The 27,931-nt window shown below is 44.0% G+C and overlaps 1 protein-coding gene across 1 annotated transcript in view; it reads right to left on the bottom strand.

Annotated features, from left to right (window-relative positions):
- Positions 1-27,931, bottom strand: part of LOC310873555 (teneurin-3) — a 244,046-nt gene that overhangs the window by 119,192 nt on the left and 96,923 nt on the right. Inside the window, exon 4 of the mRNA XM_083786011.1 lies at positions 11,485-11,723. Within this exon, the coding sequence (XP_083642137.1) occupies positions 11,485-11,723 (239 nt within the window). The remainder of the gene's footprint in view (positions 1-11,484; positions 11,724-27,931) is intronic.

Here is a 27,931-nt window from a genome sequence, read left to right as displayed (position 1 = left end):
AGGTGACGTTGGGCCCAAATACATGGACTTCTATGGGGCTATGGGTTTTTCTGGGTCCAATGACAGCGCCACAACAGGCCATTATATGAACTACGATTTCCTTAGTGGCTTCACAAAATATCTGTCTGACTGCCCCCCCCTGCCTCAAGCTCAACGTGGGCAAAACTGAGCTTATCTTCTTTCCTGGAAAATCTTTCCATTTCCATAATTTCCATCAGTAATAGTATGGCTACTGTTCCAACTTCTGAATCTGGGAGTGGTCCAGGACAGTCAGCATGTTCTCTTCAGTGGCTTGTGGTAGCTGCCTGGATCCAATTAACTTGTGATGAACTACAAGGCAATCAAGGTCACGACAACCCCATACCTTCAGTGTCTTCATTACACTTACATCAGCTAACACAGGACGACTGTCTGTTCCTCCCTTCCCTATGACACCCTGGCCAACACTCCAACTTAGCATCCTAGATTTTTCTCCCTCCTGGTTCCCAAACAAAATGTCCTCCCCGGCACAGTCAGGACTGCTGACTCATTCCACATTTTCTGCTGCAGTCTGAAAACTTGCCTCTTCAGACTCTACAGGGCTCCAAATTCCCTTTTTTTCATTGCTATCAAAACACCATTCAATGCAATGATTATAAAATAAAGATTAGCATTTTCATTTGAAATAATCTTAGCCACTGTGTCATTTATATCCCTATAAGCCAGTAGATAATATTGTATAATAAGTAGTGGTGCATTATATAATCGGTAGCATATCAAAATCATCCATAAAAATGCCATATCGGTATCGGATCGGTCTCAAAATAATACAGATATTGATGACGCAATAATAATGTGACCGTCGCTTTTGTTTTGTGTATTTCTAATGTTTGAAGGCAGCATAATCCGTATAATATCGGCATCGGTCTGAATCGGTATCGGCAGATGTGACCCTGCAAATAATCGGTCATAATTTCATAAATATGCACCCCTAATAAGACTGATAGGATGTCCTCACATGAACCAGAATCAGAATGAGCAAATGAACACGTCGTTCTGTCTAATCTAATTTTAAATTGTCATGTCATACTAGTTTATTTTTAGTTAGCATGACAGATGTTACCTGCAGGCTTGATGTTGATGTACTTGGTAACGCTAGTTACGTTGTAGAACTTCATTGTTTTCTTTGCATTCTGTTTACGTGACTATTTTACCCTGTCATTTGTTAACTACGGTTTAATGCCATTAACACTTGCACTTTGTAACTTAGTCGTCCTGTATAACAGCATCTGCTAAATGCCTACACTGTAAATTGTACATAAGTAAACTCCCTGTCTTTCACTCATCTGGCCAAACCGGCCTGTATTGTTGCTGTGTATTGAATGCAATCAGACTGTGCTCAGCGAGAGGTCCAATCTCCCTCAAAGTCACCAGGCTGGGAACCCGCTGGTGAAGCATCTTGATTTCCGACTATTCGATCTGCACGAGAGCCATTTTCTCGTCATCATACATCACATTCCATGCTCAGTCAATCAGAACTACGGGGTACACACATACATACACACAAAGCTGTGCATAGGAGCGGGCATAGGAGAGGTCAAAACAGTGACCGATTGATTGATTCATATATCGGTCGCTGTCATCCGTCTGTCCGTCGCTGATTACAACCGACCGGAATCACCGACCGACTTGCTTTCTCTCGGCTAGCGCCCCCTCAAAAATGTATCTGATCTACAAGCCCACAAGCAATAACGTATGCTTGTAGTCCAGCCATTTTCAATGTTAAGCCTGTGAGGCTTGGGGCGGTTTAGATCCTGACACCTGTTCCCTCATACTGTACTTGTTCCCGGCAAGTTCCACTGTGCACTCTCTCTACTGCTTTGCTTCAAGAAAAGCTCCCATGAATTTCTTGCCGCTGGGCACTGGAGATTAGGAAATCGCACGCCAGCAGCATGTCTCAGCTGTGGATGATGATAAAGTTAGTGACCAATAAAGGTGCCCTCAGCAGAGTGCAAATCTCCACCAGGAGTCATGTCTTAACTCTTCCCCCCCCCCCCCCCCAAGTCTGTATACAGTATATACGTACGTCTACACTAGGTGGCGTCATATCCCAAGTCCGTATATAATATACGTACTACGTCTATATAATGGTTGATTCCTACGGAATCTTTTAACTTTGGATTGCAAATATATTCACAGTGCAAACTAGAAAAAGTGCCCTTCTGGGCACAGGTCTCCACCAGGATAGGAATGTAGGACATTGCAGCTTGCCTTCATCTGGTGGTTGGATAAAAGGGCAACAAAAGTAAATTAGAGGTAAAAACACTTTTGGGCCAGTTATAGCGCCACCTTGAGGCTGAGTTGAAATTGTTCATGTGGCATTTCTTCCTCGGCCTAGTGGGAATGTGCGTGCACAATTTCACGGAAATCACGCGATGTGTTCATGATTTGCAGCATTTTGTTTGAAACTGAGCACTCCTGTGAACTTTGGAAGCCATAACCAATCAGGATGGATTCTGAGAAATCTGAAAGACCCGTTTCGTTGAATGGCTCTAGAGAGAGTGTGTACCAATTTGTACAAAATCTGTAGGTGTACTGTGCAAAAACTTGTTTTGCACAAAGCGGCCTCCTGGTGGCGCTATAACAGGCCGTTCTGGAAATTTTGGGGCAGAGGTTCATCGTTGGCATCCAGGGAGTGTGTGTGCAAAATTTGGCATCGACCGGGTTAACGGTGGCCGAGATTAGCTGCTCACGGACACACGGACGGACGGACACACACACACACACGGACGGACGGACGGACGGACGGACGGACGGAGTGCAAAACATACTCTCCCCCCATGCCTTCGGCCTGGTGGAGACAACCAGTGGAAGGGAGCGATTTTCAAACCTCCATAAGTCCTACTCTAGAATCGCTGTCCTTGGTGGATTTTCTGTCATACACATTTCGGATTTAATTTGTGCCTTTGTGCAGCGACGCTGCCGCCAAGTAAAAGCTTCTGACGAGAGGTAAAGAGTGTGTGCGTGTTCCAATGATACTAGAGTGTGTGTGGCGAGTGTGTGTGGGGGGCGGGGGGGGGGGGGGGCAGGCAAACCGTCTTTTAAAGTGAAGGCGTATGCTGGCACTGGGAACTGGGGTTTATGCTAACAGCTAGCGGTAGAGATAGAGTTAATAATAATAGAAATGTATGGAGTGACATTCACAATCATGAAAGTAGCACAGCTTGTGCAACCTGTTGATTGTTAATTCCTTGAGTCAATGATGTCTGTACTGTATCATCAGCCAATCAAAGGTTGGTTCTGGTCCAAAGCATCACAGAATGTATATCCCATAGCTTATATTTATTTGAAAAATATTCTGGAATTAAGGTCTTTGGCCTGCTGGCAGCGTGCACAGGGAATGTGTCACTGATCGGCCCAGTAATATGCAAGATTAGCTGCAGACACACGCACGTAAACACGCACGGACGAATGCATGAATATCTTAGCGGAAATTATATATCAACCAAACCGTCTGTTACGAAATGACTGATGGTACCAAATTAAAAACACACCACACTTAAAAGGAAGACTGAAGTTGAAATAATTGATTGGCAAGATGACACAAAGCTCTGACTGATGAACTTTGGATGAAAGGGAAGCTGTGGCCCCCATCTTGTCTCTTCCCTTCTTTGACTGTTGAAGACCGTGGCCTTATCTCAACAGGAGTCTCAACTGTGTCTAATGTCTTTCCTTCAGTTCTTTAAGCAACGCAAACCGTGCCAGACACGCATCACACATCAGACTGACGGCAGCAATAGCACACTGTCGGAAGCATCACCGACTTCCTGCCAGAGAGGAAGTGATGTACGAGTCTGGGCCAACCCCAGGTGTATCAGGGGGAATCTCTGAAGCGAGACAACAGCAGGAAACCCTCTTTATACTCTTTCCCTCTCCAGTCACCCCGCCATCAAACTGCCTCAAGGTGAACAGCCCTCAATTTAAGAATTTACATAAGTTATTCTGCCCGACCAGCGCGGCTGGATTAATATTTATGGAAGGTGAGAAAGTCTCTCTGTGAGCTAGAAACCAGAGAACCGGGACTATAATCAGCGATGCCATCAGGCTGAGCAGTATGCAGCTGCTCTATGCACAACATCCAGCATATACTGGCTCATATCCACACTATCCTCTTATTTTGGAAATGCTATTTATGTGCACCTATCATACTATTATTCTAACAATGTCTGACATTCTGTCAGAAACACCGCCGTATCTCCTCATTGCCTGCACCAATCACTCCCACTTTTTCACACAGGCATTGACCATATTAATATGGAGGTCTTAACGAAGCCCTTTTTTCGATTTGACACATTAATGATTACCGTAATAATGAATTTATTAGTGAATTAACCTCACACCCTCACACACCTCCGCCCCTTAGCGACACCTGCATCACAGGCCACCGTTCTCACCGTTACCCAACTGGCATGCTTCCTCTAGCTACCGCCGCAACACAACAAAGAGTGCCCTATACAATTTGGCGCCGCGTGTGTGTGTGTGTGTGTGTGTTGCATCCTTTGGCTGTCTTCTCCTACTAAACCACACAGTTTGCACACATCTCACCATGCACAACACCAACAGCTAGCCTGTCCACACCTCAACCACTACTTTGCATTCATATTCATGTCATATTTACAGTACAATACCCATTTATATGAAATAATAATCCAACCGCACCCAGGGCGCAGTACCCCCCGCTGAACAACTCATCTCCCCGCAAATCACGTGTCACCAGTGTCACCAGTGTCACCAGTGAAATGCATGTTGGGACGGACACAGATTAATACTGGGACACAGTTTCCGGCGCAACATTCCCCTTGCATTCTCCAACGCACTTCCCCTTTTTCACACCGCCCCCAGGCAGGCATCAGACCTATGCATCAGACCCACACGAGGAAAACAACTCGGACCCATAGTACAGCTACTCTTGCGTCAGTCAACATAACTTCTTCTTTGGGGAAGCATCGCGGACGGGTTGCGTGGCACAGGCACCTGAAAGCTCCGACAGTTGGACGGAGGCATGTTAACGTGAACACACACACACACACACTGTTTCGACACCACACTGTCCGCCCCCTCCTCAACCACCTCCTTCGCCGTGCCATACACATGGGCTACATGCACGCTGAAAGCCTGGACACTGACAACGACAGGTTACAGCCCTGCGAGCACCCAGCGTGGCTGCGTGACACACTGAACAGCACGATCACAACGGAATGCTTATCTGTCGGGGTCTCGGGGTGGCCAAATGGAGACGTTTGGGGAAGACAGATCCCGTGCCGTCGGAACAACACAATGACAAAATACATACAGACAGATGTAATGACAACGACACGTTCCTAAATCACACAAAACATCTAATTCTTATCCTGATTATATAAAGAACAAACTACAACTTGCTTTGAAGCCCAAAAAGCCAACCTCCGCGTTCACCGTTTAATAGCTTATATCTCCATGGGCAGCAGACGGTGAGCGGTTAGGGACCGTCTACAAAGTGCAACACCGAACTTGAAAATATTCAATAACTTCCATTTATAGGCAGAATATCACCACCATATTTACATCACACATCAATGGTGTACTTATGATTGTACTACAGCATTTAATTAGCCTATACTTTTGTGCCCAACCCAACTTCCCAAGACCATCTGTAAACAATTCCCCCCCTATCAGTAATGTGATCTATTACATTGCACACTGAACATGATTTGCTGTTCATATATTCAGAACGGGTAAGGACTAGTAATAACAAAGTGAATGGGACTTCTTCCCATCTTTGCTCTTCCGGCTTTTAGAACAGAAAGGCCAGCTGATGATGGTCCCAGTGGTCCCAATCTTTGGCCATGCTATAGGCGAAAGCATTTAAAATACTTTCCAAAATAGTGAAAATGGGAGATCTACTACATGCCAGCTCACAATGTGACACATTGTGACCTTGTAGAACTGCTATTTTTCACAACACCATGGATGAGAAGCATAAAATATGGCTTAGCCCAGTTAGACGAGAGGCTGATTCTAAAAAACGCCTTATAAATCCTAACCTAAGTTTATATAATATTTAATCAAAACATGATGTTGCTATATACTGTACACAAAGCAACAACAACCCGAAGAGAGGTTCCCGGATTGAAAGGTATAGTTACTGTACGTATAGGGGTTCCTGGTCTAAATGGGTTAAGTGGTTCATCGTGTGTGTGTGTGTGTGTGTGTGTGTGTGTGTGTGTGTGTGTGTGTGCGTGCGTGCCTCTCTCTCTCTCTATATATTTTTTAATGTGGTAATGTTGATTATGCAATGAATCGAAAAACAAGTAATCGACAGAACAAAATCAATAGTAGCAAGCCCTACAATTGAACACAAGTCATGTTCTCATTCCGAAGCCCTTGCTTCAGCATGTAATTCCAGATAATACTGGAATATCCAAGATATCTTATCATGAATTTTATAGCAGAGATAAGAGCTTATCTGGGTTACTGTAGACAGCATATATATACAAAGTGCATTTCCCATGCGCCAGCTCATGTGAGGTATATGCATTCAAATTATGAATAATAATAAGAGGATATTGGTGTACGGGGAAAGGGCCCATTGAGACAGAGATTGAATATGCAGACTCAGTACTTTGGGTCTTTCAGTTGAATATGTTTTCTCAGGGTCAATGTAAGTTCAATGTAAACATTACTTGAGCCGCAAAGTGAAGTGACTGCAAAACCCTGTAATACGGCTGCATAACTGTAACATCCTGAGTGTTAGAGTAATTTAAAGGTGATGTAAGTTAATAGTGTGGTACGAGGAGTCCCAAAAACAGCTCTCGTTGGATTTTTTGTCTGTGGTTGAGAATACTAAACAGGGGCTTTTATTACTTTAACTAACCTTTATTGTTAGTTAATAAGCAGCCAAAAGCGGATCTCTGATCATGACACACTGTCAGGAACTTGCAAAGAATGTTGCTCTTAATTAGTTTCGGTCGTTAGACCTTCATCAGGACAGACAATGATTGACGATTGTCTGTCCTGATCCGACCGAATCGTTGAATGAAGTTCCTGACTGTGTGTGGGTTTGATTGATTGTACAGTCAAACACTCAGGAGTTTGCATGTTCTTTCCGTGTCCCCTAGGGTAGGTACCCTCACAAAAAACATGCAGTAATCCTGATCTCTAAACTTCCTCCCCCTGGCCAGCCGGGGTGCCTGATGGAGGGGAAAGGAACTGGTTGGAATAACGTGTTCCCTCCACGCGCTACGTCCAACCAGGGAAACTCCCCCCTGTCAGGTGTAAAGGAGCAACTTGGACACTCAGGCATGAAGGAAGCATGAGTTCAAGTCCGTTGCTCTCCCCATGTCCCCATATGGGGACTAGGTTGGCGGAGGGTGTGTAGAGCCCAGGATCACATTCGATAATTGACACAGGGGTGAAAAATGGGTTACAAAATCGTGGGATAAAAATTATATATAAAAAAAAAACCCACTCAGTTCTAAAGGGATAGCACCAAAAAAAGTCCTTGCTGTCTTGTTTCCATTTAGGCCCCATCATCAATCATCATCATCAATTCATAGACATGACAATTCAAAATCATCGATAACCTAATCGATAATCGATAATCTAAATCATTTCAGGAAAAGAAAAAAAAACTGTACGTACAGATTGGGGGAAAAGGAAGGGGGGGGGGGTCACCTGGGGAAAGGATAATTTCATCTCCCTTGGGCCTACTGAAAGGTGGTATGTAAGTGATCTCCCTTTTTTGAGGGAGGGGTTCAGGGCATTCCAAGCCTGGGTGGCTGTGTTGTAGAAGGAGATATTTGTTTTGGAAGTGGGTGGTACCAGATTGTTGTTTCCGCTCCCTCTAGTATTGTGGCTGTGGGTGTCACTCACTCTTTTGAGGTAGTTAGTCAGGTATGCGGCCGGGGTACTGAGGGCATTGAGGGCAAGGCTGCATTTACAATTTTGAATGTCAAACACATTTTCATTTGCTTAACTCTGTCCTTTAACTCAGTTTAGACTAGCAAAATGCGTTGGGAAGAGATGGGTCATGATGGGCCCCAGAGAAGTAGTTGAATTATTTTGTTTTGGGAGGTCTGAAGCTTAGTTTTAAGTGACATTGTGATGCTGGAGAAGAGGTGGACGCTTAGTCAAAGGAGGGCTGAATTAGAGCTCCCTCTAGAGTTTTGAGAGCACTTTCGTTGACAAAAGAGGAAATTCTGCCCAGGAATCTTGTTCTTTGATTTACTTTTTTGATCACTTTTGTTGCCATGTTTTCACCTGTCAGCTTGTTGTCTTTGTTGGAGATTACTATGTCTATGTCATCAACTTTAACCCATTCTGACCTGAGATCAGATTCATACGAGGTTTCCACTGGACACACGCTGGTCTGACGAACCCATTCTGACCTGAGATCAGATTCTAAAAATGTCAGTCGTTCTTCGATTTTTTTCAAAAATAGCAGACCTACAAGCTCGTATCGCGCCACTCGGTGGCGCGATATGAGCTTGTAGATCTGCTATTTTTAAATAGCTAAAGCATAACATGATGCTGACACCAAAATGGGTGCCCGGTCAGAATGGGTTAACCTTGGAGTCATTTACGTTGACCTTACTGAGGGAATGTTTAGAACCGAAAGGTTTGTTATCGGTAAGCCAAGTATGGATTTTGGTGAGTTCAGAACTGAGAGCCTCCTCGACTTGCATTTTGTTCTGGCCCGAGATCAGGAGTGCCGAGTCAAGACAAGAACAAGAATATACAGCTCCATCTCAATGAATTAGAATATTTTGTATTTGTAATTTGTAATTTTCTTCTGTAATATAATTCAAAATGTGAAACTTTCATTTATTCTCAATTCATTGTGCATGAAGTTAAGTATTTAAAACCTTTTTTTTTGTTTTAATCTTGATGATTATGGCATACAGCTCATGAAAATCAAGGGGCACGTACAGCTCATGGGGCACGGTGGCACAGTCGGTAGTGCTGTCGCGCGCACAGCTAGAAGGTCCTGGGTTTGATTCCCGCTGGGGACGCTGTGGGCGCTGGGGGGGGGCGTGTTCCCTCCTCCGCATCATCAGTGCCCATACCCGAGGCAGGGTTGCCGAAAGGGCCTTTCTGTGTGGAGTGTGCATGTTCTCCCTGTGTCCCCTAGGGCATTGGTTCCCAACCTTTTTATACTGAAGTACCACCTAAGAAAATATTTGGCTCCACCATGTACCACCATAATTAGAACTTAAAACCTGCCCTTTTTGTTCCATTCCTAAGCCAATAATGCTGCTGCTCTGAGGCCTCATTCACACGTATCAAACACTGATCAATCAAATGTTTGGTCATTTTTTGGTTTTTGCAGGCTTCATACACAACCCTGGTAATATTGTGCACCTAAATAACTGTATTATTATTTTTTTACAACACAACCTCCTTTCAACATTCAAATGTAATTCCTCCCAAAGCTATATGTCCTGCCTACCTATCCTGTTTTACACAGAAGTTAGATAAACTCGAAATGCAGTGCATGAGGCAATGCATCCTAGAGTTCTGGGTAGGCTATATTTAAGACTGACTGCAAAGCAGAATTGCTGACAGATAAAAGAGAAAGAAGTAGAAGAACACACTCACGCACGCATGCATGTGTAGTGTACACACTCGCGCATACACACACACACACGCACACTCACACAAACACACGAAAGCCTGTATACGCGTACTGACTTAAGAATCAGGCCAAAACAATTACAACTCCCGACACACAACAAACCTGTATCGAATTGACAAGAGGTGTTACTTGAAATGACTAATTCAACAACCGATCTGAAGCCCAGGTTCCTACTGGCATAAGCCCAGCACATTTTGTTGTGAGTAGTATAGGAGATAAGATAGCTGGCGAATCCGAGAGCCGCTGTGTCACAGGAGCATCATCTAACCCATTCTGACCTGAGATCAGATTCATACGAGGTTTCCACTGGACACACACTGGTCTGATGAACCCATTCTGACCTGAGATCAGATTCTAAAAATGTCAGTCGTTCTTCGATTTTTCAAAAAATAGCAGACCTACAAGCTCGTATCGCGCCACTCGGTGGCGCGATATGAGCTTGTAGATCTGCTATTTTTCAATAGCTAAAGCATAACATGATGCCAACACCAAAATGGGTGCCCGTTCAGAATGGGCTAACCACTTATTCCAACAACAGGACATCATGAATAAATAAAAAAAAAGAATAACACAGTCAGGGAACGCATAAAGGGTCTGCGTGTGTTGATATTGATGTAATATCTTTACGACCACTGCCGTATGAAGAGATCCCCCCCTCCTCTCTATTCAACAATAAACCAGCGGTAATAGCGTCTTCCCAACATGGACATTATTTCTCCTTATACGACTGTGTCACATCTTCTCCTCCGTCTGCGGCGGAGGAGGCCTCATATATCTGCTCTGGGGGAAAGTCACAGTAAGATTAAGGGCTTGGATGACAGGAGAGGGCAGAAGAAGAGATGAATCTGCAGCACTTTTTATTGCTGTGTGGTCAAGACTATAAAGGTTGGCAAGAAGTCAGCTCTGACATAGAGAGTAAAAAAAATAAGACTTCTTGAGAGAGTGAGAGAGGGGGTGGGGAAAGGTGAGCATCTCTTCTTCTTGATAGAGGGGGTGGGGATAAAAAAAAGAGAAAGAACTTCCTGTCAGACATGTAGATAGATAGTTCCACCTCTGACTCATGAAAAAGGGTTTGTTCAAGATTTAAGTACACAGAACCGGAAATGTTTGATTTAAGGACAGGAGTCAGTCTAGTTTGTATTTGTCTTTGATGGTTCCATATGGGCGACCCAATGGAGTCCATGTTTAATCCCCCTGGTGTGTATTATGTAGAGGGAACCCCACCTGGGCATGTCACATTCTGGATGAGAACAACTCAGAGATGATGCATGGCCTTGTCAGATGAAAATGCAGATGGGAATGTCTCATTGCCGAACGCTGTGACAGCGACACACACTGGCAGACTGATGGCTTTAGTCAGAGCTGAATCGTATCGGAGGACATCTGCCATTTCAGCAAGAGGAGGAAGCAAAGTAGAAATGCACTGGCAGAGATCAAACTTTATATAGATTAAGAGGCTGGCGTCGGCTTGTCTGTCATCTGTTCTGCTCTGACTGAACAGAGTGTCAAACAGATGGTTCACTCTGCTGGCACCTTTCATCTCAGTTAAAGCGAGACATCACTCTTTTCCAGGAGAAAGCAATACATATTTTAACATCAAAATGGTAGTAGCTACCGTTCTGCCTGTATTGTTCCTGCCATCACCTGAGTGAATACTCAAATTTGATTGGCTGGAGGAGTTTTGGTTTAATTGTGATAACCACAAAGGTTTGACATGACACTTCATCACTGCTCTGAATAACGGCATGATAAAGATGTAGGGGGGAGAGAGAGAGAGAGAGAGAGAGAGAGAGAGAGAGAGAGAGAGAGAGAGAGAGAGAGAGATTGCTCACCTATACAGTAGCAGAGAATGATTGACAGGACAACAGCCACGCCCACAGCTATCAGGGCGGTACACCTCCAGGAGCAGTGTTTAGGGGACTTCTTGAACTTAAATGCCCCCCTGGAGAGGCTGTTTCTGGGCAAGGGTCTTGTCGGCGTGGAGTAAACCGCTCCCGTGGCCATGGTGTAACCTGGAGTTGCCGTGCCGAAGAAAGGCGTCGTTCCTGTTCCGGTTTTAAAGAGAAAGTGCCTACGAAGACAAAAGGAAAGGAACACAACTATGAATTATCACGACAAGGCATATGCAGGCAAGTTTTGAGTAAAGGATTTTGGTGCTCAACAGAAAAGTATAAAGCAAAAACGTTTTTGTTTTAACTGGGCACTTAGTCTACCAACATAAGACACTGGAGCACTCCTTAAGTATGCACATTGCACAACACTGCATATATTGCAGGAGTGACTGACGTTTCAGGAAGCGTCTTCCTCAGATCTTGACTCTGAAGGGAGACACAAACGTCAGTCAGCCCTGCTATGTGCAGATTTAACCACACAAAGCCTTCCTGTTGGTTACAGAATAATTTACCTGCCATTCTAGGGGTATTTGACCGGAATATGCACTTGGTTTTATTACCTTTAGTAAACATTTTCATAAATGCTTTCAAGTTTTCAGTCTGTACGTTCTTTCAATTATCACGATATGTGTTTTTTGTAATTAATCTTAAAGAAGGGTCTGTTTCTACTGGTTCTACTAAGTGAAGCCGCTTGTACTGTACATCGGCCATTTCTGCTGAAGAGATTTGGTGCAGAGGGAACAAAGGAGGTGCCAAGTACAGACCCCTGGTGGACCCCAAGTATACCAGTCTCTTATTTGGGTAGTCTATTTGAAGTGTCCAAGATGAAAGTGCATTTTACTTTCAATGAATCCCTGAACTTTACAGAACATCACGTTAATCTGTCCACCACTTTCACATGCAAGGCATTGAACCTTGAATGTGGGCATGTACAGTATATGTCCTTCTCTGAAGGCTTATGATTTATTCTCCATGCAGAAAATGGGAGATTTGTTTATAAATATAGTGGCTGGGTTTCCCAAAGAAAACATGCACAGTGAGTACCGTATGCGTGTGGTTCGTCTCAACAACACCCCCTTTCACTGTGAACATAGATATTCCGTGCATAGATGTGCCACGCAATGGTAGGCCTGAGGCCTACCATACCGGCCTGACCAGTCAATAAAATAATGCTGAATTAACTAGCTTGTATTGGTAACTTTGACTGCACAATAGCCTCCCATTTAACCTCCTTGTAGGCCCATTTATTTATTAACCCACAATCGAATGTTATTCAATTTCATTCACTTGCACAATGGGAGAGTAGGCTAGTGTTTTCATATAGGCCTACATTCACGTTGCCGACATCACTTCGCCTCTGAAATGTAATTTAATAATACTGCTGGACAGCTGACAGTATAGGCTATATATGGCAATTTCATTTATTTGATGCTGAAGTAGGCCTAAACATGTTTCAAAATGTTTATATTTAAATGAAATGAAGAACGTCACCACTCACATCACACATTTATCTGTGGATGGTTTTACTACTGCCACATGTCGACAGGTGTGTGTGTAGGCTAAAGAGGCTTTAGGGGAAACAGGTTTGCTTCTAAATGTATTCATGCAGGAGGCCTTACGTGCGCAATGAGGACAGGTGTGGCTGTGCTCTAGTCTATGTTGTTCTGTTTCACAGTGTTTCCCAAAAAAGGACATGGTGTCTGCTTGGCTGCAACACAAAATGAGTTTGGGAAACCCAGCCAATGTCCCTAATCTAATCTCCCTATAATTCTGAAACACAAATATTTGTACAGATCACTTCCTTTTCTCAGCTGGTTGAGGGTGTTAATATCCTGTCTAATCCTGACATGGGAACCTCATAAAAACAATCAACTCCCACTTGCCCTTTCGCAAGCAAGAGCCGCTGCTAATAGCCCATTATACCTGGGGTAATTAAGAGAGTTTAATCAAATGCAGTGAGGGGCAATCGTCCTATTAGCTTTTAAACCCCTGATGAGAACCTCTTAAGTAAACGAATTAAGCCCTGTTCCTATACTCTTGCCACTACTTACAGATTACCAGACAAAATGTCTGGTAATGGGTTATTTAATCCATTACATTATAGCGCCCAGTCGATTTATAAACACGGATCACTTTTACCGACGGACCGGATGTTGTTGTGAATGTGTGTGTAGCAGCTAACAATAGCCACAACACTCTAGAGTCGATCGACAACAACGGGAGGTAAGAATAAATCTATCGCGACTAGCGACTGGACCACGGAGGACCGTCTTAACACAGGATCTTTTTTCATAATTAGACAGGATGATTTATTTAGATCGCGAGTTATTAATGTTTTAATATTTTCGTTTTCGTCGGCTAAACAGGGGAGGGAGTTTTTCGATGACGTCTCATTCTTATACGCAACATCGAGGATTGCCCAACAGGCGCTCCCAGGCTGTGTAGCCATGCGATCCGTTCTCATAGCAATAAACTTCGTCTTTTGGACAATACTTTTGGACAATACTTGGACAATACTTGGCGTTGGCCGTTACTATAGAAAAGACGAAGATACTTCTTCCTGGGCGCTCTAGGTGTTAAACAAAAATAATAATTATATATATATATATATATATTAGCTATACACTCCTAGAGTATATTATATTCTCTTCAAAAATGCACCTACTGTAGGTGTAGGGGCCATGTCCCTGTTCCCTGAATATGGCTTCCGCTGCATTGTTTAATCCCTAGAGCTCTTCCCTCCCTTGGAGACGGTATGTCACCTGGGAGCAAGCTCTGCCTCAGGAACCATGCTTAGGGGAAAAGCTCTGCCTCAGGAACCATGCTTAGGGGAAAAGCTCTGCCTCAGGAACCATGCTTAGGGGAAAAGAAATATCTTCTGCCACCCTGAGCGAGCAAGCATGTGCAATGTGCATCGTTGTGGAGTTCTGGGACTTGACCTGTTGACTAACTGACTGTTACTAAGAATCCCATTTCATGGGAACACATGCATTAGAGATTTAGATATTTCATCACATGTTTTACATCGGCATAATACGTATGTTGAAAGTGAAGTGAAACCTATGGGTCATCATGATCCAAACAACAATAAGCCACGTCAAATCCGTTTGGGATCTAGGGCTATGCAGCGAGAACTGTGGTTGGTATGATGCATTCACTCAGAAGTCTCTCTATTGTCTCTACCTCTTGACCTGACCTAATCTTCCTCTCAATAATGCAGAGCCGTCCTAGTGCAAATATTCTCTTGGCGAGCGTACCATATAACACAAAATGAATTTGAGAGAATGTAAACAGTAGGTTTTGTAGAACTAGTCCTTACCCGTTGTGAGATATTGCCCCCCAGAAATATTAATTACCAGTCATTTTAATTTGTATAATATATTTTTGTGTTTTTTTTAATGAATAAAAACAAAACAAAATAAATGCTAAATGTTAATTGAACTCTGAGAGTGTAAATGGGTTCATTTGGTGTGGTTCCATTTGGTTCTAAACTATCATTTAGCTGGGGACATGGGGGGGGGAACTCCCCCAATGCAGGACCCCTAAACTATGATTTATCCACACACACACACACACGCGCGCGCGTTGCGAAAGTAGCGAGACACACACACACGTGCGTTGCGAAAGTAGCGAGACACACACACACACACACACACACACACACACACACACACACACACACACACACACACACACACACACACGCGTGGCGAAAGTACACACACACACACACACACACACGTGCGTTGCGAAAGTAGCGAGACACACACACACACGTGCGTTGCGAAAGTAGCGAGACACACACACACACACACACACGCACGTGGCGAAAGTACACACACACACAGACACACGTGCGTTGCGAAAGTATAGCTGCCTGGAAGGAATTGTTTACCTGGGCTGGCGGAAGGCAACGTGTGAAGCCGTGGCTCCGTCAGAGTGTGACCCACGGTTCCGTCAGTGCGCGGTCACACACGGGTGAAAGAAAGTGTGTTGTGCTGTGTACTGTATGCTGCGGTGGTAGGTGTGTGTGTGTGTGTGTGCCGCCAAATTGTATAGGTCACTGTTTGTTGTGGCCGCCAAATTGTATAGGCCACTGTTTGTTGTGTTGCGGCGGTAGCTAGAGGAAGCATGCCAGTGGGGTAACAGTGAGAATGGTGGCCTGTGATGCAGATGTCGCTAAGGGGCAGAGGTGTGTGAGGTTGCGCGTTTAAGTCAGCGTTTTAATTCACTAATAAAGTAATTATTAATTTGTAATTTGTTAAATGGGAAAAGGGGCTTCGTTAAGACCTCCATATTATTATGGTCAATGCCTGTGTGAAAAGTGGGAGTGATTGGTGCAGGCAGTGAGGAGCTACGGCAGTCACAGTGACACACAGACAGACACACATTCAGACAGACATTGATTGAATTATAGTATGATGATGATGATGATGATGATGATGATGATGACATCAGAAGCATGAATCAGCCTTAAAGTGTTTTTTTACTAGTGTTGAGTTTATTTATCTATTTATTTTTGGTTTGATGTTTTGTTCTCACTGCTGTTGCTGCTATGATAGCCTTTTGCCAGGTACTTGAAATGCGCCTGGACTACATTTACTACTACCTCTAGTAGCGACCACTTTTTCATGATTGGCTGCCAGCATGGTCTCTAGGCTGCCTCTAAGCCAATGGGAGACTTACCCATAAAACCCATACTCTGAATGCTGCAACGTGAGCTGAGGCAGAGGCTGTGGCACACAAACTGATTATATTATCTACACTACAGTGTAGATTATTTATAGCCAATTATTTTAACCCTCATTTTCTCCCCAATTTAGTTGTTAAGCCAATGAATTCCTCCCCACACACATCTCTGTGTTGTCACTGCTGTTGTATCCTCCTAACTAATCTGCCAGTGTGGAGACCCCACAGGGAGGACAACTCTTCCCGCAACATGTGCCGCCCCAGCCTGTAGGAGTATGTTATAACCAATATCATCCTCCCCGTCCGGCTTCCCTCCTCTTGAACACAGGCCAATAAGGGCCTCTCTCCCTGTGTTTTAGGATCCAAGATGGCCACAGCACCAGGAGGGGGTGGGGCAGAGGTGAGCGGGGGCGGGGTCGACATATGACCTTACTGGGCTGCATTCAAGACACTTTCCTGACTTGTGTCTGACCACAGCTTTGATGGATGTGTTCTGCCCCCCCTCCCCCCCATCAAACAAAATGTTTGGTCAAACCATGGGGTTCCATTGAAAATGCATTGGAGTGGCCATTAAACACAGACACAAGACAAACGCAAGACAGTTTGTGAACACAGACGAGTAAGGCCACCCCCTCCTGGTGCTGCGGCCATCTTGGATCCTAAAACACAGGGAGAGAGGTGGGGCCGAGAATGCCCGACAAAGCCGGATACACCACTGTGGATTCGAACCCACAGCCTCTGTGGTGGTGGGCAGGAACTTTACCACTGTCCCATCGGAGCACTTAATAAAGGTTATCTTATCTTATTTCACGTTTCATGTTTCTGGCCTGCAAGGCTAATGTTGGGGTAGAAAATGTCCTCTGATCAATTTCCTGACTACAAGAACAAATGTCATGTTTGGATCGTCTGAGTCAGATTTGGACGCTGGGCTGTGATTGACATGGGCAGACCAGGGAATGCATTTAAAGGTTACAACACATCACTGTCTGAATCACAATGACAGTGCAGTCAGCTTCCCTGTACTGTGTAGAGCCAATGGAAAAGTGCATCTAGTAACTAATTTAACTATATTGAACGTTGTACTGTCTACTGTACCTGGACATGATACAAGTACAAATTTGTTGATCAGCTGTTTCTGATGCTTTTGTACTCTGTGAGTGAAGAACTACTAACTAGAAGTAGTCAATCTAATCATGGTGTTGTATGAACCAGGTCTGAAAATAACACTTTTAGCACATGGGGGTGGAATGTATATATCAATAGCAAGTGAAATGTATATATCAATAGCAATATGAAAAAAATCAACATCATCGTCATTGTACTCATTGTACTACACAACTACCATTTCTTTGGCAGTAGAGAACTTCCGTCATACATTAGGTAGTAACATCAATTCAGCCATTTTACTTTCTCAAACTAAGTGCAAAGACTAAATGTTTTACATACTGGCAGAAACCACTAATTTGCACAACAGTATGATTTTGATGTGCCAACAGTATGATTTTGAGACCCGTTTCACTGTAATGCCGGTGAATTAATCACTATTTCTGGTTTCTCACTCTCAGAGCACAGAAGCAACAAGTAAAGATGTATATTGTTTGGACGATTTCATGCCCAGGTAGCAGCTATATAACTAGGCTCTACTAAAGTTCAATATAGCGTTAACTATTACACATATATACACAATGTACATACAGTACAGTACTATCCTACTATAAATGCGCCACGTGTCTGTCTGTCTGTCTGTCTGCGTGTGTGTGTGTGTGTGTGTGTGTGTGTGTGTGTGTGTGTGTGTGTGTGTACGGTTGTAATGCACGTAACTCGAGAACCGTTTGCCCCACCGACACACGTGTTCCACACCCCCACAGGGAGTGCAGTGCCAGGTATCGAGTCGGTCGGACCAACGGTTCTCCAGAACCACCACAAAAGGCTCTGGTCAGGCTCTGCCAGTGGGCTTAATGAGACCAACTCCTTTCACCTGGGCCAGGCTCTGCCAGTGGGCCTAATGAGACCAACTCCTTTCACCTGGGCCAGGCTCTGCCAGTGGGCCTAATGAGGCCAACTCCTTTCACCTGTGCAATTTCTAGCCTCAGCCAATTGACTCTCAACCAATCAGGCTCTGCCAGTGGGCTGAATTGATTGGCAAGTACACTTTTCAGTTTGCAGTCTTCACACACAGGCACACAGGCCCGGTCATTTTTGCGTGAATTTGGCCCAGACCGGCCCACCACAACCAGCGCACAGATAGCAGAAACTCTACCGCCCACTCCATCTAGGCACACACAAACAAACAAGCCCTGATACCACCACTTTTACAGAACAACATAAATGATACAAACCAACAGACAACTATATACAACCCTTTGTAGAGGGTTTATTTGTCACTCACGGATACAGGTACAGTGAAATTGTATCATGATGGCACTGGCAGAATGGCAGCACGCCCGGACCTTCCTTTATTTTTTAATCATTGCGGCCCCCTACGGCCCGGTACGCCAGTCCAGCCCTGCACAGATCTCCATGTGGGACACCGGCTGACAGTCAAAACGGGTGCTATGACAACGTATATCATTAGGTTCCCAAGTTGCATCGTTCCCAAGTAGGCCGGTGTCCGACTGCGACAGGCGGGTCTAATCGGCCACATACAGGTCTAGTATATTATAAAGCAAATGTAATAACATGTTATTCTTATTATATAATGACAAGTAATGAATGAGTAATATATCCGTTTGTTATTTGGCAATAGTGAACTAATTATTACATCTATTTGACTCATATTATAATGTTGCAACAAGCCTGTACATTTACAATTTACAATTTACAATTTAGGCATTTAGCAGACGCTCTTAATCCAGAGCGACTTACATTAAGCAGGAACAAAAAGCATGGGAATACATCACAAAAAAGCATTTATCATGAAACATGCGTAAGCTAAGAAAGTAACAGTGGAATATCTATATTATGAGACTATACATATAAACTATATATCTATACTACTATGCTATACATATGTACTATGGCGTGCTATGACTATATACAATGCAATTATAGTGCTGTCTACATAACATGCTATAAGTCTATCAAATGCTATCTAAGTCTACCGAAATGCTATCTAAGGGGGTAGGATAAGTGCTATGGGCCATGATGGAGTCTGAAAAGGTGGGTTTTCAGACTACGGCGGAAGATTGGGAGTGATGCTGCAGTTCTGACTGCAATGGGAAGTGCATTCCACAGTTTTGGAGCCAGAAGGGAGAAGAGTTTGGGACGTGTGGAGCGTTGTCCCGGCGTTTTTAGTGAGGGTACTTCCAGCTTCCCTGCGTTGGCTGATCTGAGTGCGCGGGAGGGTTTGTAGGGTTCAATCATACTTGCAAGATATGGGGGAGCCATACCTTTGGTTGCTTTGAATGCCAGCATCAGAGTTTTGTATTCTGTGCGGGCAGCGACCGGGAGCCAGTGGAGGGAGCGGAGCAGTGGGGAGACATGTGAGAATTTTGGCTGGTTGAAGACCAAGCGAGCTGCGGCATTTTGGATCAGCTGGAGAGGCTTAAGTGCACATGCTGGTAGGCCAGTAAGGAGGGAGTTACAATAGTCGAGTTTTGACAAGACTGTTGTCTGGATTAGGAGCTGGGCTGATTCCTCCAATCCCACCAAAGATGTGTTTCTATTCCTGGCATGACATTGTGCATTCATCCTGCATCGATATCCGTTGCGTGCCATATATTATTAACCCATTCTGACCTGAGATTAGATTCATACGAGGTTTCCACCGGACACACACTGGTCTGATTAACCCATTCTGACCTGAGATCAGATTCTAAAAATGTCAGTCGCTCTTCGATTTTTCAAAAATAGCAGACCTACAAGCTCATATCGCGCCACTCGGTGGCGCGATATGAGCTTGTAGATCTGCTATTTTTCAATAGCTAAAGCATAACATGATGCTGACACCAAAATGGGTGCCCGTTCAGAATGGGTTAAGTAAGGGATTCATATTAATTTACTTTGGCACATGATGCAACCCACTATCCACAAGCACATGACTGACAGAGAACATGGACAACTAGACATTTCAATTAGCTCTCAATAAAGCATAAATCTCCACCAGCTAATAATACTAGTGATGTATGCAGTTAGATTTGTACATGGAGAACAGCCATGTTATCCATGTGGCCAGTACATCCAGTACATCCTTTCCACCGTCTTCCTCCCACCCAGGACGTCCTGATCACCCAAAACATGTTTTCAAATGCAGCATATTATGTGTTATTTCAATACCGATGTATTGGGCTATATTCGTTTTGGTGCAAGCTTTTCCGAAGGTCAGCAGTCAGCACTGATATACTGTTGGACAGCTCTGAATAAGTTGAATGTGTGCAGACATTAAGACTCTCACAATTAGTTTAGTTGTTTACTTGATTGCCATGTTTATAAATGTATATTTTGCTGTAAATGTAACGTTGACTTATACGGGCAAACTTGCATGTCTGCAATTGGCCGATACATCACACTCACACTCACACACACACACACACACACACACACGAGAAAAACAACACCTGCATCCAGTACATAGATGTGGTCTTACTAGTAAATAATCCGGAATTGGCATCCAGGTAGGACGACAGCATGTTTGCAGCAGAGACTCGATCCCTCTAGTCCTCCGCCCGTTTGCCTGCCATTTTTGTTTAGTTTGTTCTGTGTTAGGTGTTCTGTTCATTCTGCCGTAAGTTGCTTTAGAGATGTTTGCTTTTGTTTATAATCTGTGTTTTCTTATAAATCTGTACATTATTATTTGTTACTGCTAAATATGAAGCCCGGTTCCTACTCCACCATGTAGGGGTGCCAGGTAGTTTTATTTTGCTAAGTTATTGTATCTTTTGGTTAGTTAGGGTAGTTAGGAATTTAGAATTGTAATTTTGTTTAAACATTCTGTTAGGGCCTTTAGTTAGGGGTAAGCTTTTGATTTTTAGTTAGAGCCGTTTTCTTAGAATAGAACCTGCACCTTGAAGCCAATATTAGAGTTGTGAACAAGAAATGTAACTTTGTCTCTGCTAATGAACAAAAAATAGCTACTACAAATAAACTAAAGTTCTTTTCAACCCTGTCTCCTCGCACATTGTGTTATATCCCTTCACCCTAGACGAAGGTGCATAACATAATTGTCTGCAGTTTTGTAGCGACCGGGCCAGCGGACACACACACACGGTCGGACTGAAAGGGGCGAAAACACATTCTCGAGACGACAAAATAGTTTACTTAACTAAGAGCTAGAGTACTACAGGAGTTGTTCAGCAAGCATAAAACAAAAGTGGTATTGGTACCAGGCAGTGGCCATCTAGGGACAGGACAGACTAATCTCCGCTTGGAGCTGGAGACAGGACAGACTATCTGGAGCAGTCAGAGCTGCAGCAAATGCTGTAATATGCAGCGGAGAAGGAATTGAGGTCAGAACTTACACAACGCCTGAGACAGCACACACACACACACACACACACACACACACACACACACACACACACACACACACACACACACACACACACACACACACACACACACACACACACACACACACACACACACACACACACACACACACACACACACACACACACACACACACGTGAATGCGCAGATAGAAAAACCAATGCAGTCAGGCCAGGAGTTCACAGGCAGGCAGGCAGGGAGACAGACCAAATAGACTATAGAAAGTTGCATTCAGTTGAGTGTCTGTCTGAAATCATGCCCTGATAATAATCGTCATAATAGTTAGATTAGATCAGTGGTTCTCAAAGTGGGGTCCTTGAGGAGGTTCCAGGGAGCTCCCAGCTAGATTTCTTAATAAAAATTATCATTTTGCTTTAAAAAGAAAAACACAAATCTTCTCTTCTGGGGGTCCCTGGCACAAAACCTTTTCAGATGGGGGTTCATGGCCAAATATATCAGGCTCCTTGGCACAATAAAGTTGGAGAACCACTGGATTAGACGATTACATCGTATGTCGTGACAGTACTACTTAGCAGTGCAGCATGTGATTTACCGACTGTACCTCACATTTGCTGTAGAAGTTACACATCGCCAAGCAGCGGTCAGTAGGCTCGTCTCTAAACGGACAGAGCGGTCGTTATGATATATTCACCAATATCAGAACAAAACTACTTCACAAGAACAATGTTGGTGCAACTACAGTAAGAGATTCACTTATTTCTAGTAATGTCAACTTTCACAAGTTGTGGAAGGAGGCAGAACATGGGCTGGACAAGACTGAACGGGGACAGTGTCATTCCGACACGGGCTGACAGGCCTAGAGCTGGATTGGACAGGGCAGGAGGACTACTGGATAGGACTAGATAGGGCTGTGACACCAGACAGTGCAGATGCAGGACAGGATTAGATAAGACTGGACAGGGCAGAACCACTGGGCTAGACGTGACAGACAGGCCAGGAGAGGTAGAGCAGGTAACCCGACAGGCAGACATGGAGACACATGTACGTACAGTACAACCGGACAGGCAGAGAGAAACCAGCATTAACAGACAGCCTGACAAGACGACAGACAGACTGGAAAAAAAACGGAAACACTAACGGATACACTAATATACAAGCAGACAAAACAGGTTGGACACCTTATAACCAACTTATAAACAAGCAGACGGGCAGGCAGGTTTGGGTTCTGGGGTGCTGGACAGGTCGGACAAAGACTAACAAGGGTTTGTACGCTATACACACGGTCAACACAATGGACAGTCAATCAACGCAGATGTAACATGTGACATAAAGCAGATGAGAGGGCAGATCATGAGGTGAGAGTGACAGGTAGAAGTGGCACAACTGGGACACTTAATACAGAACGGAATGGGAACGGGAATGACACTGACTACGATAATGTGTGCACTAGAAGAGCACTTCAACAGCTTGAGATCATTATATTATGTGATCATCTATATTACCATACAATGATTATAATTATAAGGCCAATAGGGCCGGTGGTTGATATTCATACACTCTCGCAGATGCTGCTTGATCTCTGTTCATTGCCCTGAAATGGAAAATCCAATAATTACCTAATGGTAAATTGAAAGAATTTTAATATGCACATAATTAACGGGATTTTTTTTTTCCTCTGCCTACCCGTTAACCATTTGGCACTGGGTGGGTTTTGAAGGCCTTTGTGTATAGAAAAAAAAAATGGCCTGCATTTAATACTTTTTGTGTCCGCATGTACAGTATGAATGAATGAATGAATGAATGCATGAATGCATAAAGGAATGAACAAACGAACGAAAGAACGAACGATGAACAAACGAACGAACGAACGAACAAATGAAGGGTTTTATTTGGTGATGAAAGAAGAGCACATCAGAACTTCCACAACATCATCACAGAGGATAAAAACACAATAAAGCCCTGAGGCCTACATATATCCACTGTGGTCCAACAGAACAGTCACAACATTTCACAATGTATGACACGCCGTATGGCAGACGTTTTGGCCTTCCGCTGCGCGAAAGGCCAACCGAAACGCCCGCCGCGTTTGATCTTGCTGCCGGCGGGGCTTTTCAATAAATAAGAGATCCTAAAGGGGCCGTGAGTGAGTGAGTGCTGGTGATCTTTTTCAAAGTTACGGTTTCTGTCAGAAGCGTGCATCCCATATCTGGCCACCGAAACTGTGAACTATATTCTATTCAACTGACGAGTCCTCGCATTCCCTTTTTAAAGTCACTATACATCCACCACCAGAGTCGCAGAGACTGATTCTGGTGGAGCTGAGCCAGTGATTAAGGGGAATGTGATAGCGCTGTCTGATGGCACGAAGTGATTAAATGATGACATGATTAATAGATGGAGGTGAAGAGGACACATCGCTCATTCAGACACACACGCACGCACACAAGCACACACACACACACACACACACATTATTCTACTAATAGCTACAGTGTGTGGTGTGTGCACGCGTGTCCGGGCGCACGCGCATGCAGTGTGTGTGCATTTATGTGTTAGCATGAGAAAGAGAGGGGTAGGGTGTGTGTGTGTGTTTGCACGCATACACATGTTACTATGAGAAAGAGAGGGTTTGGGGTGTGTGTGTGTGTGTGTGTGTGTGTGTGTGACTGTGTGCATGTTTAATGTGTTAGCATGATAAAGAGAGGGTTAATGCGTGTGTGCGTGTGTGTATGCGGCAGAAAGAGAAAACAGAAGAAAGAAAAATGGCTAAAGGGGAGAGGGGACGAAAATAGTTGTTAGCTTGTAGATCTGCTATTTTCAGTGTGTGACACCAACGTGTGTGTGTGTGGGAGAATCTTTTTTTCCCCTTTGTTTTGGCTCGGCTGCAGGGATCATGTCTGAAACTATGAGAGGCAACGTCCTTTGAATAATGTAATCCTCCTCTTAGCCTGACATGCCGCGCTAGGCTAGCGTGAGCATTTCAAGGTGAGTGCAGGAATAATCGGGAGCCTTTTAATCTGCCCAGCCGACAGCGAGGGCTACAGTACAGATGTTCAGCGGAGTCTAGGGACTTTTCCTATTTCACTCGTTCTCTCTCTCTCTCACCATCCTCACCTGCCCTCTCTTCAGGGAGGTGTGCTGTACCAGTGTTGCTAGCGTGCGTGTATGTGTGTGTGTGACCAGTATGGTGCAATCTTTAGACATTGTGGTATTATCAGAGACACAGAAAAGGTGTTTTCTTTTTCTTTTTCAATCTGAGCTCTGAACAACGACTCCAACTGCCCTGTCTTAACATGTACATGTAAATGCACTTGCTCACCAAGAGAGCATGCACAGTATGTTTTGACAATCTGTGCATAAAATTATAATTCACATCATAGTAAGAACACCTGCATTTCCCACTGGCCATCAATACAGTATACTGTAGGTTGGTCGGTCTTTACATGTATCTATAATAATGCTATGGCACCATGTATACCGTACTTGGATGCTAACTTATTCATTTTTCTGCTGCATGAATGAGCATTCAGTATAGGGTCACTATTTTCATTCTGTATATCCTTTCCATCCTGCAGGCAATATTCTGTTTTTTAGCTGCACCATATACTGTAGACATAGCCTATATACTGTATCTGAATAACGTATAGGGAAGGTGCAATTGTAAATGTATATATTTGGTTGCTTACTTATTTATACATGTATTTATCTTATTCTATATTCTGTACTGTATTTGCTTTTGTGTGCAACATTGATCATTGATTCCCCCCCCCCCCCCCTGAGCTTTGTATTTGTAGCTTGTATTACATCTTGAAGTGTATTATGTTGGACATTGTTGCACAGTACTAGCGGACTGCTGGAGATTGCTGCACCAACATTTCACTGCACATGTACTGTATGAGTGTCGTGCGTGTATGTGACAAATGTGAAAAAGTATTTCAATCTTGAATGTTGTTTGTGCTGCTTGTGCATAAGATTAGATGGACAGGATTTGATTGGGGTGAGGGTGTGATGTGCTGAGCGCATGTGCGTATACCGTATAGATTGAAGTTCTGGACTGTGAGAGTGATCCGTGTTCATGAATGACAATCAGGGGTGGGAAATCAACACAGGAAGCCATTTGACAACACTGGTAGTTTCACCACCGAGTCTAAGTGACTGACTGCTCGATGCTCACAGCCAGGTAACTAACCATTGTTACGAAATAATGCGAAGTAAAACTGACTGGGAAGCTTTGGGCAATGTTTTACAACATTGCAATGTTTCCAACAACAGAGGCTGGAGAGAGAGAGAGAGAGAGAGAGAGAGAGAGAGAGAGAGAGAGAAAGTAAGGTTGGAGATGGTTCTTCGTCACAAGAGCGGGGGTGCTGACCTGGGTGACCTGGGTCTTGGCTATATCTTTACCTTAACGGACAAGTTAGTAGAACTTAGACTGAAAGGCTTAGTTGAGGTTCTCAAGCAGACAGATATAAAATGATAATCGGACAGAGAACTTGTGCTGCCTTATAAAAGGAGGGGATGACGTCACCACTAGGTAGGCGTGACATCAGCCCTGACAGAGAGAGAGAGAGAGAGAGAGAGAGAGAGAGAGAGGGAGTGATAATTTAATTTGTATTTAATTGTTATAATCATTACTATGTTCTCTCTTTTTTTTGTCAACGGTGGTTGGTGCAGGGGTTTGGGGGTAGGATTTTTAAAAATGAGGCAAGGGGCAAGTCACTGACTGTATGCCTGTACCTATGCCTTTCATCCAACAACAAAAAAAAGAGAAAAAAAAATAAAAAAAGAAGGAAGGCTGGAGGACAAAATAAAAATAGTGTTTGACACAACACCCCGTAATGACCATGTGTATCTACAGTCAGTCAAGACATTTATATAACCTGCAGACCCACGACCTACCAGCCTCACTGCACTTCTAACTTGCTGGTCTGTTGGTGGAACAGCACAACGCAAGAAACATCGTTGCATTCAAGCCACAGACACTCCCCTGACACCTGGATCCGATGAGGAGTCGGACTGACAGTGCATTTAGAACACTGCGGTGTGCCCGCGCACCCTTCACGAAGACTAATTTTGAAATGTCACAACATCTCAGAGAATCTGAGGGGAGAGAATGCCAGAGAGGATTGCAAGACATATATATGGAACAGCAGACGGTCACCGGTCTGCTGTGCAGCCAGCGGGAGCGTGGGCTGTGTGTGTGTGTGTGTGTGTGTGTGTGTGTGCACAGTGAGCACAGTCTCGCGATCGAGAAAGGCCGTCATAGGCAGACCTGTATCCTGAGAGAAGACAGGCTATGGACCCACTGCACACAAAATGAAGTGGAAACCGAGCTACACTTCCTAACCATCTGCCCATTGTACCAAGACATCAGAGACACATACTTCCCACAGATTACAACCACACACGGAGGTTTTGAAAACATGACCAATGACAAAAAACTCCCATATCTGCTGGGTGAAGTACAACAATGTGCAAACACGGCAGCAAGATTTGTGAGTTGCTGTGATAGGAGAAGGATATCAAAAGGAACACAACCACCCTAAAGACTAATCATTGTGTATATTCCTGCACTATACCTGCATCGGGTGATCTTGGTACATAGAATTTGATCTATTAAAGATTCTGACCTTCAAATGTACATCATTTTTGTTTTGATTGTATTGCTGTATTGTTGTATTGTTCTTTCTGCTTTGTAAACGTATGTTTTCTCATGCCAATAAAGTGTGTGTGTGTGTGTGTGTGTGTGCTGGCAAGACAGACATACATACTAGAACTAGTGTATATAAAATATAAAAGTAAAAATATGTAGGACGACCGATTCTACTCTATGGCTCCGAGACATGGACACTGTCAAAGAAACTAAAGAAACGGTTGGATGGCACTTACACCCGCCTTCTAATGAGAGCGCAAAATCTGTCTTGGAAGAGCCACCCATCGACTAATCTAATATACGGCAACCTTCCCCGTGTTTCTTCACTAGTCCGATCCAGAAGAACACAGTTTGCCGGCCACTGCTACAGAGCTGACAATGAGGTTTATATCTTCCCTTCTTCTCTGGAGTCCTGCCTCAAAGCAGACCAGAGGTAGAAAACTGTCGTTCCCTGATGTCATCGCTAGGGACACAGGCTTCAGTAAGCAGGAACTGGGGATGGCAATGAAGGACCGGGAAATCTGGCGTGTTATTGTGAAATCCACGATCTCGAAAAATGATGATGATGACTAGTGTATATAGTGACATACATTCAGTATT

The sequence above is a fragment of the Protomyctophum parallelum genome (assembly GCF_964188405.1).
Source record: "Protomyctophum parallelum genome assembly, chromosome: 16".
NCBI lineage: Eukaryota > Metazoa > Chordata > Actinopteri > Myctophiformes > Myctophidae > Protomyctophum > Protomyctophum parallelum.
The sequence above is the reverse complement of the archived record's forward strand: the minus strand, read 5'-3'. Positions and strand labels throughout refer to the sequence as shown.